Raw genomic sequence first — 19,819 nt, forward strand, 5'->3', positions numbered from 1 at the left:
CAACACCAGAATAAGTCAGCTCGTGCCTAAGGGCCTATCCTAGAGCCATCTATCAGTGTGGTGCACCAGTAAGGGTTGATGTCACCCAATTTGTTGGGGGACGGAGAGGGTCCTGTAATTTGAAAACGCGTGTAATTCAGCTTTTGGGCCACAAAGGGAAGAAGTCGGGTGGCATTGTCAACAGAAGGGTACACATGTCAGTCAACTTAAAAGGGGCGGGTAAGTGTGGGAAAAGGGACGTCCAGCGGAAGAAGCAACACAGTCACCCAGGTTTTGGCATCCACCTGAGCCACAGGTTGTCTGCACCCGCTCCTAAGGTCAAAGGTCAAAGTTACCAGGCCTTCGGTGGTGATGTCATTAGCACGCACGGATGTGAGCCTTTGAAACACCACCGAGGTGGGGTGGTACTTTAGGTGCTACAGAGGGTGTAGAGGTAGTTAACGCCCTCTCAAGGACATTAATTTTAATAATTCCTTTAGCGTCTGTATCAGTCAGGTCAAGCCCCAAAACAACATAAAAGGGAAGATGGGCACAACTTACCAGAGTATGTTGTCTGCATCCGACACCAATGGTTCAGGGTTGAGTCGTAACAAATATAGAGGTTATTACCACGGTAATAGCTATTGTGTCCCCCGTAATTAATCACACTGCACAGGTCAAAAAATAAGTCTTGCTATCCCCTTTGACCCAGTCTATTTAAAGTCCGCTGTATGTTCTTAGACACTTGTCAGTCACTGTCGTCAGGAAGGATGAACTGAGACACAAAGACAGTAGAACACGCCCAAGCACCAGTCCGTCAGGGAACACTACCGGGTGCAACATCCTGCCTTTCGTCTATCAATATCAGAGTAATTTAGGTAACAAAACGGGGGTAAACATCAAACTTTTCACTTCATGTAACGACACATACAGTTATGCTGAAAACAAGCAAGAAAAACTAAGAAACATTTAGCATACTGGATTGGTCTCACACAAGGATATACAATATAGAAGTTGAAAAGAGTAATGTAGGTAGAAAATCTCTCTCGTCTCCTGGGCTGTGGGGCAGATGATGTGGCGATGTCAGCAATGACATCCCCTGGTGATCTGTCAGGTTATTCAGCTGTAGTGCAGAGGGAGAGGTGGTACCAGGTGTCCCCTCCACCAGCCAGTCGAAGGGCGTGGGACGTCCGTTCCACGACCTTGAAGGGACCAGTCCACCTGAGCTCCGTCCACTTGCGTTTGATGACCTTGATCTTGACCCTCTCAGCGGGCGGAAGGGAATCTGTACAGAAGAACTGGCACACAAATTCTGCAATTTTTTGTGTAAAATACCATTTTGGTTTTACGCTGAGTCCTCCTTCCATGGGGGCTGCTGGTCCTGTGAATGGCTGACCTGTATGCAACTCATAGGGTGAAAAACTCAAAGGGCGGTAAAACAGTTTTATTCACGGACCTTCGAATGATCATTAACGCTAATTGCAACATGTCAATCCAATTAAATTTGGTCTGTGCACAGATTTTAGCCAATTAGTTTTTTATGTTCTGGTCCATCCTTTCAACCTTGCCTTGGGACTCAGGATGGTACCCCAAACCTGTGTTCTAGTCTGAAAGCCTTTTCGACCAAGGCTAAGTGAGTATTTTTTTTAATGGTTGCCGTTGTCTGACCTAATCTTTTTGGGGAAACCATGTCGGGGTACTAGGTCATTCACAAGTCATTTAATTACTGATATTGCATCCTCTTTTGAGGTTGTTGTTGCTTCCGGCCAACCACTGTGATTGTCAACACAAGTCAGTACGTACCTTTTCCCTTGTACCGTATTGATCATATCAGTGAAGTCAAAGACTATACATGGTTCACCCTCACCTCCTCCATTTTCTAAATTTGATCTATTAAACTACTATCGATGTGTAAAATCGTTATTTTCAAATTAAAATTAGTTATAACTTCTTACCCACGGGAAAAACGTTAAAACTATGGAATGTGTCAGAGTCGGATGATTGTCGATTTTGTTCCAAGGAGTCTGTATCCACCCTCACTCACCCCCTTCTGTTTCTGAAAAAAGGACTGTGTTAGTAATACTATCCCTTTCAGAAACATCTCAGAAAAAGGTCAGCTAATAGTCAAGTAGCGGAGGACAGGTCATGTTTGAGGTCAATGAAAGTCTCTTTAGCCTCTATGGTCCACTGGGGGATGGTGTTAGGGTAGGGGACCCCTTAGCAATATCACAATTAACTCAAACTCAACTAAACCCTAGCTTTTATGTAACTTATTCAATATGGTGAAAGTAACAAATATGCTTATATTTATATTGTCACCAATACTAGAAAAATACTACCCTTGTGGCGAATGCTTTAGCAATAGTATTTTGAAATTTTACCACACCTGGTAGCCCCAATAATTCATTAAGTCAAGCTCATGTTGTAGAAAGTTGAATGATGCGGACACGTTTGTTACTGAATACTTTCTATCAGACTTCTGCCATGGCAACTTTGTGTATGTAATGAGCAACTATAATTATTTGATATGCTTAAATGTGTAATGTGTCGTTTTAGCTCAGCTGTTGTGTAGCTGCTAGCTCCTCGTAGCCTACAGGTGTCTAAAGTGCAGCCCATAGTTATGTGTTTAACATAACCATGGGCTAAACCTAAACAATTGAAAATGTGGTATTTGGGTGTCGGTGTAATGTTTGGCAGCTACGCCGTGTCTTATCATTGGACCTAAGTTCTTTGGTTTTGTAGGCGAGACAGAGAGCAAGGGAACAATGTGGGACACAATTGTGTCCATCTTATACCATGCTAGCTGTTGCAAAGATAGGTCAACATGAGCAGCCACACCTTGAGTTCCAACATATATAAATAATCATAACATATGGCGAGTCGGGTGGCAGAACACACGGAAGCATCTCAGTCAGTCAGGGTTTTCACCGTTAGAGCCATTCCTGTTGTTTCAGGCTGTGGTATGCTTGGTAGTGGTGTCGCAGCTGGGTGGTTCAGCCGTCAGGTAACACCAGGAATGTTCCTTCTTTGCGATTTGAATGTCAGGGTACAGTCTGTAAAGGAGGTCCAGCAATCTGAACCGGAAGTGGTTTGGTGACAGTTAACCTTCTTGTGACCCCAGCGAAGCCTTCGACCTTTAAAGAGGAAGCACACAGTTTTTTTGGTACCTCTGCATTCAGAATCGAATGGGTGGCTGATAAAATTGTCCGTTGACACTCATGTCCAGCAGGGGTCCTGTCGGTACTTCCTGCTGCGGCTCCTGATGTGGGCGTCCTCTTACACGCCTTCGTGTTCGTTTGTTGGCACGACGGAACCTTTCCTGTTCGGAAATGTTCGGACAGTCACTACTCCAGTGACCAGGCTGGTCACAGCCGAAACAGTGTCTACCCCAGACCGGCTTTGAAGCATCGTGTTGTCCACCACCCGAGTCCAACCGCACGTCTGTTGAGGATTCTTTCCTCCACCTGTTGGAACTCAAAAGCAAGGTCACCCACTGCTGAATATACCCTAGCTGATCTTTGACCTTTTGGTTCTTTTAACCTTTTATCTTCAGCGATCTGTAATTTAAGTAGTCGTTTCCTTGTTGCTCTGTCATTAGCCCTATTTTGCATGGGATGAATAAAATGTCCTGCCATATATTGTTTTTGGCACCGTGTATATCAGGGTTAACTTAGTCCAAAGTGTTTGGCCAAAGGTTCCCTCCCGGAGGTACAGGTGGGAAACAAGGTCAACAATGGCTTGCATGTATGCATCGGCAAGAGACTTATATTAAAGTAGGCCCCTATAATTGTCATGTGTCAAAAATGTCTGGTGTGCACCGCCCTCTGCTGGAGGAAAATGGTCAGACTTGCAAAATAAGCGGATAATACTTTCTCTTTTAACGTTGATGTTCCAGGTAATTTAATGTTCAGTGAATGTATAGGATAGGCCGATGTCGTTGTGGCTTGTACAGCCCTTTGAGACACTTGTGATTTAGGGCTATATAGATAAACGATTGATTGATTGATGGTTGATGGTTGATTATATGACCAAAATGAACTTATTTCATTTATTCATTCATTTTCTATCGCACTCATAGTTTTATTCCATTTTGCATCTAATTATTCCTATTGATTTCTTCCCATTTCACTCAAACAACTAAACAAACAACTAAACAAACTTGCAGCTAACCACAATCAACAGCATACCATTTACGAATACCTTCATTTGTCACTTTCTCATCTTTCTTTCACTTTCGTTTTCCTTTACGAACAACCTCCTGTTCCCTAACTCTTCCTTACACTTCACACAATGTTTCTATTTTCTGTTGTCCTACAAACCATTCACGTAACGTAAGGTTATAAACATCCTTTTCCCCTATTGTTAATGTCATTTGTCAAAAATGTCTGCCGTAGGAAAATGGACAGACGTGTAGAAGGGGTTAATTTTCGGAGGCAAGATCAATCTTAGAGGGGGCGTGTTAATACCTCCTTCTCTTGTCACTGGAGTAGGGGGCGGTGTCAGTCAAAGTCTGGGCGGGTCGTTTGAATTGTCTTGCGCATGCGCGGCAGACAAAAAACCAATCAGTTCATTCTGTCATTAATCATCGTTTCTTTTGCTGCATTTCGTTTCTCCACGTAATCCCCGTTTACTTTTATCATACGCCAAACTCTTAAATTCTCTCCCTGAGTGTTCCATTTTCACCAGCGCACACACACACACACACACACACACACACACACACACACACACACACACACACACACACACACACACACACACACACAAGCGCGCGTAAGCACTCCCACTCACACACTCTCTGCGTTTCACTTTACCATAAAACTTCCAGTTACTTTTTTTTATTTATTTTTTATTTTATTTTACCAGACGTTTGAGTTCACGACTTTTCGAGTATTGTAAACTCCCTCTTAACCCTTTCAAGGAACGTTCTCCTTTTTTTTTTTTTCTCTACCTGCTAGTTCCATTGTCGACAACCGTCCATTCAATTGATCATTGAACGGTAGCCAATCATCACATTTTGCCCCGCCGCCATCACATTTCTGTTTGTCACACTCCAAGGCCATTGTGTCTATATTTTCTTAATTCTAGTGCCCTCAACGCAAAGGGATCTTCCAACCCGCTTCCTTAGTTTTAGTGTCTTATCACACTGGGATCTATCAACCCGCTTCCTTAGTTTTAGTGTCTTATCACACTGGGATCTATCAACCCGCTTCTTTAGTTTTAGTGTCTTATCACACTGGGATCTATCAACCCGCTTCCTTAGTTTTAGTGTCTTATCACACTGGGATCTATCACCCCGTTGCTCTTTTAGGCGGCGACCAACTACCCAGGGTGAGCCACACCCAACTATTAGTTCACTCGTCAATGAAACTGCCCGTCACGGTAATCGAGACACAATGCCGTGAGTTGCACACTCCAAGGCCATTGTGTCTATATTTTCTTAATTCTAGTGCCCTCAACGCAAAGGGATCTTTCAACCCGCTTCCTTAGTTTTAGTGTCTTATCACACTGGGATCTATCAACCCGCTTCCTTAGTTTTAGTGTCTTATCCCACTGGGATCTATCAACCCGCTTCTTTAGTTTTAGTGTCTTATCACACTGGGATCTATCAACCCGCTTCCTTAGTTTTAGTGTCTTATCACACTGGGATCTATCACCCCGTTGCTCTTTTAGGCAGCGACCAACTACCCAGGGTGAGCCACACCCAACTATTAGTTCACTCGTCAATGAAACTGCCCGTCACGGTAATCGAGACACAATGCCGTGAGTTGACCACTTATTTACAATTTTAATGCAATGGCAGGCTCGGCAAAAATGCAATCAATCTATCGAAATCACAGCTCTGCGTCTGGGGTACAATATAGTGTTTGACTTACAGACTTCAGGACAGACTCCTAACGCAGATTTTATCTAAAAAGAAAGGTTCTGCTCACCTTGAATTGGCCAATTGAGTCTGTCCAGAAGATTGCAAGAAGTCATCGATCAACAGCGTGCCATCTCGGACGAAGCCCCCAAATTGTTGCGTCGACAGCTCTTCCTCCCAAGGAAGTCAAAGTCTGCTGTCCACTCCCAAGTTCTTTTAATGGCAAATAAGCTGATGTTAAATTGACCACCAAAAGCAGTAGTTGGTATTTTGTTGTTTATTGTCAAAGCTTTGGCAATAATGAGACCAATCCAGCACCCAAGCGTTCCCTAGCCCGGTCCAGATCGGTCTAGCTCAAAACTCCCGCAAGTCCCGTGATCCTCCGTCTCTCTCTGCCCCCACTCTCTTTGTTTAGACTACTCCGAGTTATCTCTACTCTGACACATTCCAATCTAGAAGGCCAACACCTCACTATGAGACTCAAAAGAAGGAAGAATACTAGCTATTCTTTATATGACGATAGGAGTTTAGAAATAAGTAACACTTAAATATGGATATATGGAAAATATCCCGTTCCATCAGTATGTATATATACATATGTATATATGTATGTATATATATATATATGTATGTATATATATGTATATATATATATATATATATATACGTATGTATATATATGTATGTGTGTATATATACGTATGTATATATATGTATGTGTGTGTATATATATGTATATATATATATGTATGTATGTATATGTATGTATGTATATGTATATGTATGTATGTATATGTATGTATGTATGTATATATATGTATGTATGTATGTATGTGTATATATATATATATATATATATATATATATATATATATATATATATATATATATATATATATATATATATATATATATATATATGTGTATGTATATATGTGTATGTATATGTGTGTGTATATATATGTGTGTATGTGTATATATATATATATATATATATATATATATATATATATATATATATATATATATATATATATATATATATATATATATATATATATATATATTCCTCGCGCACTAATTAACTTAAAGAGTGCACTTGCTGCATGTCACGTTATCGGTGGTAAGATGCATTTTTGGACAATATGATTTGCCTGAGTGGCTAGGAGACGGTAGAAAATGGACTAGTAAGGACACATTTAAAAAAATAATAATAATAAAAAAAAATAATATTTATTTTTTATTTATTTTTAACTTGGGACTTCCCGCGGGCCGGATTTTGGACGCTGGGGGGCCGTATCCGGCCCACTGGCCGTAGTTTGGGGACCCCTGCTTTACATGAAAAGGCTGATTGTGCAAAAGAGGTTTTACATCTGGATATGCTACACTGCCCCCTGGTGGAGGCTCGTTTGTTTCTAGTTGTCACAGCAGATGGAAACTGGACAAAGTGCTTAAGTGGCGCTAGTGCAGTGTTATTTAGGATTCGATGGGCCATTTATATATGTTTCTGTTTGCAGGTACGTGGAGAAGGTGGCAAGCAGGGCGGTGTTCACTACAGGTCAGGGCGCCTCGGCCGTGGGATTGACGGCCTACGTGCAGAGACACCCGGTCAGCCGCGAGTGGACGCTGGAGGCTGGCGCGCTGGTGCTGGCCGACCGCGGGGTCTGCCTCATCGACGAGTTTGACAAGGTGGGCGGAACCTCTGTCCCAGCCACGCTGTTGCCGACACGCAATATAACTCTGTCGCTCTCCAGATGAATGACGCCGACCGCACCAGCATCCACGAGGCCATGGAGCAGCAGAGCATCTCCATCTCCAAAGCCGGCATAGTCACATCGCTGCAGGCGCGCTGCACCGTCATGGCCGCCTCCAACCCCATCGGTAGCTTCTAGAAGCTCTCAAGCGTCAAAACCGTCAGACGCAGCCCTTGTGTTTGGACTGTTTATTTTAACGACCAGTGGGCGTGTCCTTCCAGGTGGCAGGTACGACCCGTCTCTGACCTTTGCTGAGAATGTGGACCTGACCGAGCCCATAGTGTCACGTTTCGATGTTCTGTGTGTCGTCAGAGACACTGTCGACCCAGTGCAGGTACACAAACACACACACACACAAACTTTTTTTCATTGTTTTCATTGGCATGCGATAAAACGAACAGTTCCTCCAGTAATTAGCAAATGCGCCAATCTCCACAAATTTTGTCCCATGCCCTCAATTTTTGGCCAGTCAGCATCATTTTAGCCAATGGAATTTGTGTCTGAGCGGCGCTCACACATCAACTGTCTAATCAAAACATACTTTTTTTTTCTTCAGGAACAACATAGCGTAACAATATATCAACTCTTTATTAATCAAATGACCCAATTAGCTCAGACCTACTTCCTGTTCCTGTCTACGGCGCTAAACCTTGTGGGTAGTAGTACCGTATTTTTCGGACTATAAATCGCTCCGGAGTATATGTTGCACCGGCCGAAAATGCACAATAAAGAATGAAAAAAACATATATACGTCGCACTGGAGTATAAGTCGCATTTTTGGGGGAAATTTATTTGATAAAATCCAACACCAAGAATAGACATTTGAAAGGCAATTTTAAAATAAATAAAGAATAGTGAACAACAGGCTGAATAAGTGTACGTTATATGACGCATAAATAACCAACTGAGAACGTGCCTGGTATGTTAACGCATCACATCATGGTAAGAGTCATTCAAATAATTATAACATATAGAACATGCTATACGTTTACCAAACAATCTGTCACTCCCGATCGCTAAATCCGATGAAATCTTCCTCCCCAGTGTCGCTTTTGGTATGTCCTTTCTTTCTGCTGCTCGATTGCCGTTCTCTGCTGCATATTTCACTACGTCCAGCTTGTAATCTGCAGTATATGATTTCCTTTTTGGTGCCATTTTAGTTCAGCCATTCTCAGTTTTTATAAGTTACCGCCAATGTTGATGTGATTCATTTTAATAGCTACGACAGTAGCATATAGCATATAACAGTTAGCATCCCAGGACCCACAATGCACTTCTGCCATGACCCTCCCCCGCCAAAATCTTATTGGTTGACGTGTGAGTGACGATTGCTGCCATTTGCTTTGTCTCTTACGCGAATGAGATAAATAATATTATTTGATATTTTACGGTAATGTGTTAATAATTTCACACATAAGTCGCTCCGGAGTATATGTCGCACCCACGGCCAAACTATGAAAAAATATGCGCTTTATAATCCGAAAAACACGGTATATATGCATTTGCTTCATAGTAGTGTTGTCCCGATACCAATATTTTGGTACCGGTACCAAAATTATTTTGATACTTTTCAATACTTTTGTAAATAAAGGGGACCACAAAAAATATTAGGCTACATTAAACATATGTTTCTTATTGCAAGTTTGTCCTTAAATAAAATAGTGAACATACAAGACTTGTCTTTTAGTAGTAAGCAAACAAACTAACTTAGCTGCTGACATATGCAGTAACATATTGTCATTTTCCATTCTATTATTTTGTCAAGATTATTAAGAACAAGTGGTAGAATATGAATTCTTAATCTACTTGTTCATTTACTGTTAATGTCTGCTTACTTTCTCTTTTAACATGTTCTCTCTGCATTTCTGTTAAAATGTAATAATCACTTATTCTTCTGTTGTTTTGATGCTTTACATTAGTTTTGGATGATACCACAAAAGTGGGTATCAATCCGATACCAAGTCATTACAGCATCATACAGTGGTCATATTCAAAGTCCTCATGTGTCCAGGGACATATTTCCTGAGTTTATAAACATAATATAATTATTTTTTTTAAAAGAAAGAAGATGTTGTGATGCCAAAAAATATCGAAGTAATCAGAGTAGTATCGACTAGATACGCTACTGTACTTGGTATCATTACAGTGGATGTCAGGTGTAGATCCACCAAAGGCATTTGTTTACATTTTGATGCCAGTGAGCTACGGTGTGTAGTAAAGCATGTTTAGCTATTCCTCGTCCTGCAGAGATGATACTTGTAAGAAACTTACTTTATTTGTCGCCATGGAGGCGAGGATTAGTGATTTAGAAGTAGCTAAAACACTGCAGACCGCGAATGGACGTTCGCCGCTAGCTAGCTAGCCATGTCTTAAAGCGTTATAACTTCACCTTTATCGTTAGTTTTAAGCCAAAATGCGTCCGTTCTCCCTTTTCTGTCTATACACTGTGTCTGTTTGAAAGGACTCCGTGATTGTGCGCTGCCGAACATGCTCGTCTGCTTGTAAATCAGCAATGACACGACGTGACGACGACAGGGGAGCGGTGGGGAGGGGGGGGTGCCCCGATATTTTTCAGAGGCGGTATAGTACCGAATATGATTCATTAGTATCGCGGTACTATACTAATACCGGCATACCGTACACCCGTACTTCATAGTTGACATATATTTATTCAACATTCATTTATCCAGGGAAAGACAATTAAGAACAGATTTTCATTTGCAATGCTGACCTAGCAAAGAGGCAGCATTTACAGTACATATTAGAGATGTTGAAGTGAGACAATAATCCCTCATCGTCCCTCATTTACCAACAAATGTATGCGCTATAAATCGCTAACAGTTCACAAATGCTCTTAATGTGCGGTAGTAAATGTGTTGGAACATAAATGAACGTTTAAGATGGACAAAGACTTTTCAAGTCTAAGAACTACACGGGGAATGTCAGTGACTTGTGGACGACTGGTAGCGTTTCTTTCTACAATTATAACCAACTATTGCTATTAATTATAATAAATTAAAACAGTAAAGTAATTCGACAATGAGCTCAAAGTATGATCTAGTGCAGAGGTGTCAAACGTACGGCCCGCAAACAGGTTTTATCCGGCCCACGGGATGAGTTTACTAAGTATAAAAATGAGCTAAAATGTTTGAATGAAAGAAACAGCTGTTCTAAATGTGTCCACTGGATGTCGCAATAGCAATTCTTTGTATCTTTGTAGATGATGCTACATATGTGAAAAAAATTAAAATAAACCATGTTAGTGCAGCAGTCGAGGAAAATGAGCAAACTACATAAATAACATCCTGTAATTTGATTTTGATATTTTTTTATCTCGATGGATTGAAAATGAACACCAATGAGTTGACTGATTAACATTATCACATAATTTATTCAGAAAGTATAAATAACCACAAATTAACTGCAATAAATACTATTAACTGCAACATGTAAGTGTAAAAAAAAACAACATTATGATTTGTACATTTTCAGAATGTGCTTGTTCTATTTTTGAACAAAGACAACAATCTGAAGTTGTCTTTATTTTTAAGTTATCGTGCCGTGATTTTTACCAGTCCGGCCCACTTGGGAGTAGATTTTTCCTCCATGTGGCCCCCGATCTAAAGTGTTTGACACCACTGACATAGTTGTTTTAAAAAATTGTGTGGCAATGCTGTGCTTTTTGCGGTTAAGGTTACAAGGAACACTTAAAACAATTTCATCAAATCACAAGTTGAATAAATGTTACTGAAAAATAAGTCAACAATCAGAAAAGTCCTAGAGGGACTGAATGAAGTTATTGCAGCAGCTTTTTAGTGGCGCCCCCCATTGGAGGCTCTATGAAAGGTTTTCTCTGATGTGTTCCTTGTGTGCAGGATGAGATGTTGGCTCGCTTTGTGGTGGGTTCCCACAAGAAGCATCACCCCAGCAACAAGGAAGGGGGCGTGGTTCTGGAGGAAGTGGTTCTGCCCAACACGTCGAATGTGCCGCCCGTTCCTCAGGACCTCCTGAGGAAGTACATCATCTACGCCAAGGAGAGGGTATGGTTTGTCTGTTCACTTAGACTTAGACTTCCTTTTTATTGTCATTCAAATTTGAACTTTACAGTAAAGATAAGAACGAAATTTTGCATTAGCTCATGGTAGTGCAGGATAAAAAAATCAATAAGGTGCATTTATAAATTACTGTACAGATAAATATATTGCACTTTTGCATATGCATCCACGTTTATGGATGTATGTTATATTGTCTTTATATTCCAGCGAGTTAATCCGTTTTTGGGGGGAATTGAGGGGATTATTATGATGCGTTCAAGAGTCTTACGGCCTGAGGGAAGAAGCTGTTACAGAACCTGGAGGTTCTGCTACGGAGGCTGCGGAACCTCTTTCTAGAGTCCAGCAGTGAAAACAGTCCTTGGTGGGCGTGGAAGGAGTCTCTGCAGATTTTCTGAGCCCTGGTCAGGCAGCTAAACTTGTCTGGCGGTCGTATGTTACTATGGAGTGACTACGCTGGAAGTTAACTTTGAAATTTACAGACATGACAAATAGCGGCGAGACATGGCAATAATCATCAAGTGTTGGTGCAGGTTCATCCCAAACTCAACCAGATGGACCAGGACAAGGTGGCTCGCATCTACAGTGACCTGCGCAAAGAGTCTATGGTGAGTCACACCCCCACGTTCTGGCGTCCATCTTCAAAACCGGCCTTCTAAAAGCCGCGCCCTGCCGCCAACAGGCCACCGGCAGCATCCCCATCACGGTGCGCCACATCGAGTCCATGATCCGCTTGGCCGAGGCCCACGCCAAGATGCACCTGAGGGACTACGTGATCGAGGACGACGTCAACATGGCCATCCGCGTCATGCTGGAGAGCTTCATCGACACGCAAAAGTTCAGCGTGATGAGGAGCATGAGGAAGGTGCAATACAATACATCCACTCAAAGACCGTCCCTGCAAGTTTGCGCTCTGGTCTTCACGGTGTTCTCTTCCGCAGACCTTCGCCCGGTACCTGGCGTACCGCAAAGACAACAACGAGCTGCTGCTCTTCATCCTCAAGCAGCTGGTGGCTGAACAGGTAGCCTACCAGAGGAACCGCTACGGAGCTCAGAACGACACCGTGGAGGTGCCAGAGAAGGACCTGCAGGACAAGGCGAGTTCACTGTAAACATGTCTGCTAAATGACAAGATGATGTTGTGCTAATGAGACCCAAGCAAAACAAATGCTAATCATTGCAGGTCAACTTGCTAACGTGTTTAAAAAAAAACTGACGCTAAATGATGTCACTGTCCTCCCCCAGGCGAGACAGATCAACATCCACAGCCTGTCGGCCTTCTACGACAGCGAGCTGTTCCGCGGCAACCACTTCAGCCATGACAGCAAGAAGAAACTCATCCTTCAGCAGTTCTAAGAGGCGCCTCCGGAGTTGGAGCGTGTGTAAATACGTGTACATGTCACCTCATTCTCAACTTCAACTGTTCCTGAATAAAATTGTGTTTGTTAAACAGCCTTTTGTCTTCCTACCTAACATTCAAAGCAGGGGGTCCTCAACGTTTTCAGAAAAAAACATTCTGTCTAAGCCTGGGCCCCTGGAGAGGGGGTCCAGACTGAGGCTGTCACGCCAAATTTCTTCCCAGTACAAAAACCTTCCCACCCCCCATTTACTTCCGGGGTCATTTCCTCTTACGTCATTTCCTCTTACTTACGTCATTTCCTCTTACGTCATTGACAGCGATCGATAGCACTTCGGCTTTGACTGCCCGTCGCTGTTTTTTTCATAATACAGCGTTAACAAAACGTCTGTATTAATCGGACAAGTATTAATCGGACAAATTAACTTGAGGTTATTCCTGACTGCACATTTGACTCCTGGACATATGCGGAAATGAATAACTGTACAATAAGTTAATTCATTATCAATCAACATTATCAAACTTTATTAAAAAAACGTCTGTATTAATCGGACAAATTAACTTGAGGATATTCCTGACTGCACATTTGACTCGTGGACATATGCGGAAATGAATAACAGTGTACAATAAGTTAATTCATTATCAATCAACATTATCAAACTTTATTAAAACTAAATGTATTCGTTAAATTCAGTTTTTTTTAGTTCTCTGTCTAAGTGAACTAAATTAAAATGACATTTATGTGCACATATGTACCTCAGTGAAGTCAGATGACCCGTGGTCAGACAAACGACAATATTTAGAATAAGAACATAAAAATAAAGAAAAGCCTTGGGTATTTCTTCAAGACTTTAAAATGAGGCAAAAACTGCAATTTAAAAGGATTTTTTATTATTTACAAATGTTTTGTTCCAAACATTGCGCGAGCTGCACCTAAAGAATGGGGAACACAGATAAAGGACAAAGCGTCAATTATAATCACAAGTGGTGGTCACATCAGAAGTAGACATGTTAAAGTGAAAAGCTCTTAAACCACATCAAGGTACAAACCAATAAAGGTTATTAGATTATTATTTTTGAACCAGTTATTTTTTCCCCCAGCTTACATATTTCTCCAATCATTTTTTTTTTATGGAGCAACATAGGTATGATACAAATTATTCACTTTTGTGTCATGGCATACCAGTTCTGTATTCAGTTATTCTTTGATGACGCAGTCGATGGCCTGGACTGAGTTTCTGGATACCCTAAACCAGGGGTCGGCAACCCGCGGCTCCGGAGCCGCATGCGGCTCTTTGACCACTCTGATGCGGCTCAGCTACATACTTGCCGACCCCCCCAATTTCCCCAGGAGACTTATGGATCTTAGTGTCTCTCATAGATAACTCCCAGGGAAAATATAATCCTATTTACACTCTAATTGCTGAATAAGGGAGTGCCCTAATTGCACTGTAGTAATTGTCCTCTATAGCATTTACAAACAGCATGCCAGCCCAGCCACATGTTGTATGTTGCTTTTACTTGCACACATAGGAGACAGCAAAGCATACTTACTCATCAGCCACACAGCTTACACTGACGGTAGCCGTATCAAACAACTTTAACATTGTTATGTTACAAATATGCGCCACACTGTGAACCCACACCAAAAAAGAATGAAAAACACATTTCTGGAGAACATCCCACCGTAACACAACATAAACACAACACAACCAATACCCAGAATCCCATGCAGCCCTAACTCTTCCGGTCTACATTATACACCCCCCCCCCCCCCCCCCCGCTACCACCAAATCCCCCCACACATCACACACCCCCCCCCCCCCCCCCCGTGCGTTGGTTGAGCAGAAGAGTTAGGGCTGCATGGGATTCTGGGTATTGGTACCGTCAGTGTAAGATGTGTGGCTGCTGAGGTAGTACGCCTTGCTGTCACTTATGTGAGAAAGCTAAAACTGCAATCTACATGTGGTCCAGCAGGTATACCGTTTGGGCAGACTGTAGAGGGTGCTAAAAGCAGTGCCATCACACCCTGGTACTAGGTAGTCTCCCGGAAATAATGAGAGTGTTGGCAGGTATGACACTTTCAAAACTTGCGGGCCGCACTAACATTAAATTTCCATATTAAAGTGTGTGCCGGTGTGTGTGTCTGAGATCCCTGGTTAACATAGCACAAAGCAATTTAAGCTTTGTATGCGGTGTTTTTCATTTTAAATTAAATTTTTTTTTTTGTGGCTCCCATTATTTTCTTTAATTTGTGAAACTTGCCAAAATGGCTCTTTGAGTGGTAAAGGTTGCCGACCCCTGCCCTAAACACTGGCTGAAGAATGCCCTGCAATAGGCCGCTCGCCTTGTCTGTCCAATAACAGAACCTCTGGGCATGCCTTTGGAGAAATTGAAGAAAAGCTCTTCAGGTTACAGTTACTAATCCATCCATCCATCCATCCATTTTCTACCGCTTGTCCCTTTTTGGGGTCGCGGGGGGTCGCTGTAGCCTATCTCAGCTGCATTCGGGTGGAAGGCAGGGTACACCCTGGACAAGTCGCCACCTCATCGCAGGCAGTTACTAATCATGATAAACAATACATCAGGGGCCGTACTTATCAAGCTTCTTAGAGTGCCATTTTACACTTAAGTCCTGAGAATTTGCGAAATTTAGTCCTACTCTCAAACTTAAGAATAAAAGCTTTTTATCAACGTTCTTAAGTCTAAGAATCACTCCTACTCTCCACGATATTTAAGAGACCTTCAGAGGTGTCTTAAGTGGTTAGGAGTTGCCAGCAGGGGATGGCACTGAGGCGAGAGAGACGTGCGCGAACGTTCAGGGAACGGAACAATGTTTTTTTTTTTTTTGATGACGAGCAGCTGATCAAACGGTATCGTTTAGACAGAGCGGATATTATTTTTGTCACAGATTTAATACTTTTCGATTCCTTGTTGATTTCTGCATGTGTCTGCAGTGAGCTAGTATATATAGAGCCACTCACACCAGTTTCAAATTAGTTGCCTAATTAATGAATTGGAAAGAAAATGTTATGACAGTAGCGTATGTGTGTGGCCGTGAGGTGAGTGACGTCAGTGAGTGTGTGGGCGATAGAAGAGAGGGAGCGGTAGCGTGAGTGCCGGCGGGGACTAGTTTGTTTTGTATTATTTTGTAGTTTATTGTCAAAATATACACTCCCATTGTCCACTTAAATATTTCCAAGATATTTCTTTATTCTTAGACAACGGATTCCATTCCGTGATTGGTCATTTCTATGGACACAGAAATGACGTCACCTAAAATTCCGTTTACGGCACACAGTAATGTCGTAATTCAGCTCTGAGTGTGACACTTAAGATTCAGTCCTACACTTCGCTGAAAGTGTGAGTAAGACGCTTGATCAGGGGCGGATTAAGAAATTTTGGCCCCCTGGGCCTGACATGGTCTTGGCCCCTCAACCCCCCGCGCGTGTGGGCGCACACACACGCACGCACTATGCAAGAAATACTGTATACTGTGAACAGACATGCACACTGTACTGTACAGAAGAGTGCACATACTGCACACACACTATTAGGTATACCACACAGACACTGACAAGCACAGGTTTCACACAGACACAGGGGGAGGGGATAAATGGCCTAAAAATAAACATTTTTGAAAATGATTACGCCCACTTCAGTGATGGTGCATTGGGTCATTTGAGAGATATTATGTATTGGAAGTTGGTAGCTATCATGAAATAAACCCCCCAACCCACCCAAAAAACTAAATCGGACATGATTTTTGCCCCCTTTTCCTCCCTTCTATCATTAAAAATAAAATAATATCTTAGGAAAACACATTGGCATAACGGCAGCTGTGCAGCAAATTGAGGCTCAAAGTCTGTATCTATTTGTGGTTAAGCTTGAGGAGAAGGAGAAAGGTAAAATGATAACATGCATCGGAGAGCACCACAAAGAAAGGTGTAGGCCAGTTCATGGTACAAGGGCTGCATGCAGGTCAAGATAGCCCATTTCCAAGAATGCTATAGTGGCTGGACAGGCACTGGACATGTCCTGAACTCAGTGTCAGACGTGGCTGCCGAATACTTGGATGAAGTGAAGCAGCTGACAGATCTCATGCTGCCCCATCTGAAGACTGTCCTGGCCAGGCAGAGGATGGATGAGGAGACCTTCCCAATGGACCCTGTCAGTGAACAGGCTAGTAACATTGATGGCACCCCTGTGCACAACATTGGGATGGAGAGACAATGTGGCAAGGTGGACTACAAACTGAAGAAGTTGGGCACACTGAACGCAGTCAATAGGTCAATAATTTTACAGAAGAGCCAGGAGCTTCAGAGGTTTCAAGGCAGCAGCACAAGCAAAAAGGGAGGTTGAACTCAACTGGAGTAAATTCATGAAGGCAAAATTCGAGAGTAGGGCAGATGAGAAACAAGAGATGGCTCAAAGAAAGGAGAGTAAGAGACTAGACATGCTGGACACACTGAAATCTTTTGATGGCCCCTTCACGATAGTGGGGAAGTTGAAAAGTTCCTTGTGGATGAAAGTCTGCACAAGAATGCAAAGCTGCAGAGAATGAAGCTTGAGGTTCAGTTTGCCAGAGAAAGCACCAAGCTTCTGCCTAAAGTCAATCCTATCTTCACAATCCAGGTGACACTTCCCAGAAATGGCAAAAGTGCAATTCTCCAAGTCATAATGGATACTTAGAATTTTATGGTGGTGGTAAGTATTCATGAAAACAGGTAGCCTAACATTAGTGAATGGGTGAATTCTGGAAATAACCTAAAAATCTTACACAGTGCACCTTTAAGCAAGGGGTTTCTTTCGTGCTTTCAATTTTGCAAAATCATCCACCACATCATTGAAGTCCAACTCTCTTGTCAGCTCACTCTCAATTGCCATTAGAGATAACGCATTTAATCTTTTCTGAGTCATTCTTGTGCGCAGCTCATTTTTTACTCTTGACAAAAGAGAGAATGAGCGTTCTCCCTCACAGTTACTGACCGGTAGAGTGAGAAAAATCTGTAGCGCAATGTATGTATTAGGAAACGTAGGCTGTAGTCCAAAATGTATTATTGTTTTGAGCAGTCCTGAAGGGGTCCTCTCCTCATCAGTGTTGTTGAGCTGTATAAAAGATTTGAACTGTATAAGCTCCTGTCCAAGACTTTCATTGAGGTCAGATGGGTATGATTCAGTGAGAATCTTGGCCTTGTGAAGGACTGAAGCATTGGACTCTGTATCCAAAGAGAAAAGGACACTGAACAAATTGTTCAGATGTTTGTAGGCCTCCAGACGGTGATTAAGGCTTGAACTCAGTTGATCAATAGAGGCAATAAATGTCTCTATTTGAAACAGTTGCCTTCCCTCAAGCACAACATCTGGGGATGCTGATTCATCAGCAAACTTTTTACGTTTCCTCGTCCGTTCAGCCCTGTAAGATGGGGTGCCACCCAACATGTTTAAGGCTTTCTGCTCAAAATGATCAAATAGATCTCTTTGGGAGAGAACAAAGGTGCGCAGAGATTCCAGCAATCTAACTGCTGTACCAAGGTCCATGTCTGCTTTTTGAAGTTGCAGACTTGTGGCCTGAAATCTGGACAGAACAGTGTCCCAAAAGCCTGCCATGAAGGCCATCTCAAGTGAATCCAGCTTCCGCACTAGACTGTCAGCTTCAGTTCGTGTGTCTCGTTTCTCTGTGTCATCAGTGGAAATAACCTGTAGTGCTGCTTTTATTTTACTGTAGTTCTGCCACAGTGCTTTGGTAGATTCTGCACGGCAACTCCAACGCGTGTTGAATAAAGCTTTAAGTGTGAGATCTATGTTGGAATTGCCAAATACCCTGTCCCATCGGTGTGTGGATGCAGTTGTGAAGTTGTAAATAGACTGAATCAAGTCAAAATACTTAGAGACTTCATTTCCACATCTGTCAATGCTGTTGACTCCCACCAAATTCAAAGAGTGAGCTGCACATGGAATATAGTGTATTAATGGGTTGCTTTTCTTTAAGTGAGCCTGCAACCCATTATACCTCCCTGACATGTTGCTGGCATTATCATAAGCCTGCCCCCTGCAATTTGACAGCTCTAACCCTAGATTTTCCAACACAGACATGACACAGTTAGCCAAACTTTCACCTGTATGGCTAGTAATGGGCTCAAAACCCACAAAGCGTTCAACAACACTGCCCTCTTTGCTAACAAAACGGAATATGAATGTCAATTGGTCCACATGAGATAAATCTGGGGTTGAATCCACAATGATAGAGTAGTATTTGCTTGCTTGCAGTTCATCTGCTATAGCCTGTTTGGTTTTTGCACCCATCAATTCAATGAATTCCTCACAAATGGTGGAGGACAGATATGAGGTATTACCTCGACCCATCTGCCCAAACTTTCTGATGTGATCCTTTAGAAAGGGATCAAATTCAGCCAGGACCTCCAGAATACCAAGGTAGTTCCCATTGAGAGGAGACCCTAACGATTCATTTTTACCCCTAAATGCAAGGCCCCTTTCTGCAAGGAATTTAATGACTGCAACAACTCTTTGTAACACCTGCCTCCAATAGCTGCTCTCTGCCTGAAACTGTTTGAACAGGTCTGCATCAACTGTGGCACCTTTGGCGCGGTTCAAGACTGCTTGCATGCAGGTTATGTGCTCAGCACTTCGCTCATGTTCACCAAATCTTTCTGAGTGTTTCCAATCACAATAGCCTGTCACAAAAGAATGCGTTTTTGGGGAAAACAGTTTGCATGCAAAGCAGTAAACATTACCAGTAGAGGGAGAGTACATCAGCCACTCTCTTTGTACTCGTTGTCCATTGGGCAAGTGT

At 42.3% G+C, this 19,819-nt stretch overlaps 1 protein-coding gene across 1 annotated transcript in view; it reads left to right on the plus strand.

The window, feature by feature from the left end:
* The window catches only part of mcm2 (minichromosome maintenance complex component 2), a 27,475-nt gene extending 14,377 nt beyond the window's left edge, over positions 1–13,098 (plus strand). The window contains exons 13-20 of the mRNA XM_062069379.1: positions 7,360–7,531; positions 7,597–7,723; positions 7,818–7,930; positions 11,472–11,636; positions 12,182–12,256; positions 12,331–12,513; positions 12,590–12,745; positions 12,894–13,098. Of these exons, the coding sequence (XP_061925363.1) occupies positions 7,360–7,531; positions 7,597–7,723; positions 7,818–7,930; positions 11,472–11,636; positions 12,182–12,256; positions 12,331–12,513; positions 12,590–12,745; positions 12,894–13,004 (1,102 nt within the window). The 3' untranslated portion in view covers positions 13,005–13,098. The remainder of the gene's footprint in view (positions 1–7,359; positions 7,532–7,596; positions 7,724–7,817; positions 7,931–11,471; positions 11,637–12,181; positions 12,257–12,330; positions 12,514–12,589; positions 12,746–12,893) is intronic.
* Positions 13,099–19,819: the final 6,721 nt, after the last annotated feature.

The sequence above is a fragment of the Entelurus aequoreus genome, linkage group LG01 (genome assembly GCF_033978785.1).
Source record: "Entelurus aequoreus isolate RoL-2023_Sb linkage group LG01, RoL_Eaeq_v1.1, whole genome shotgun sequence".
NCBI classification, from domain to species: Eukaryota; Metazoa; Chordata; class Actinopteri; order Syngnathiformes; family Syngnathidae; genus Entelurus; species Entelurus aequoreus.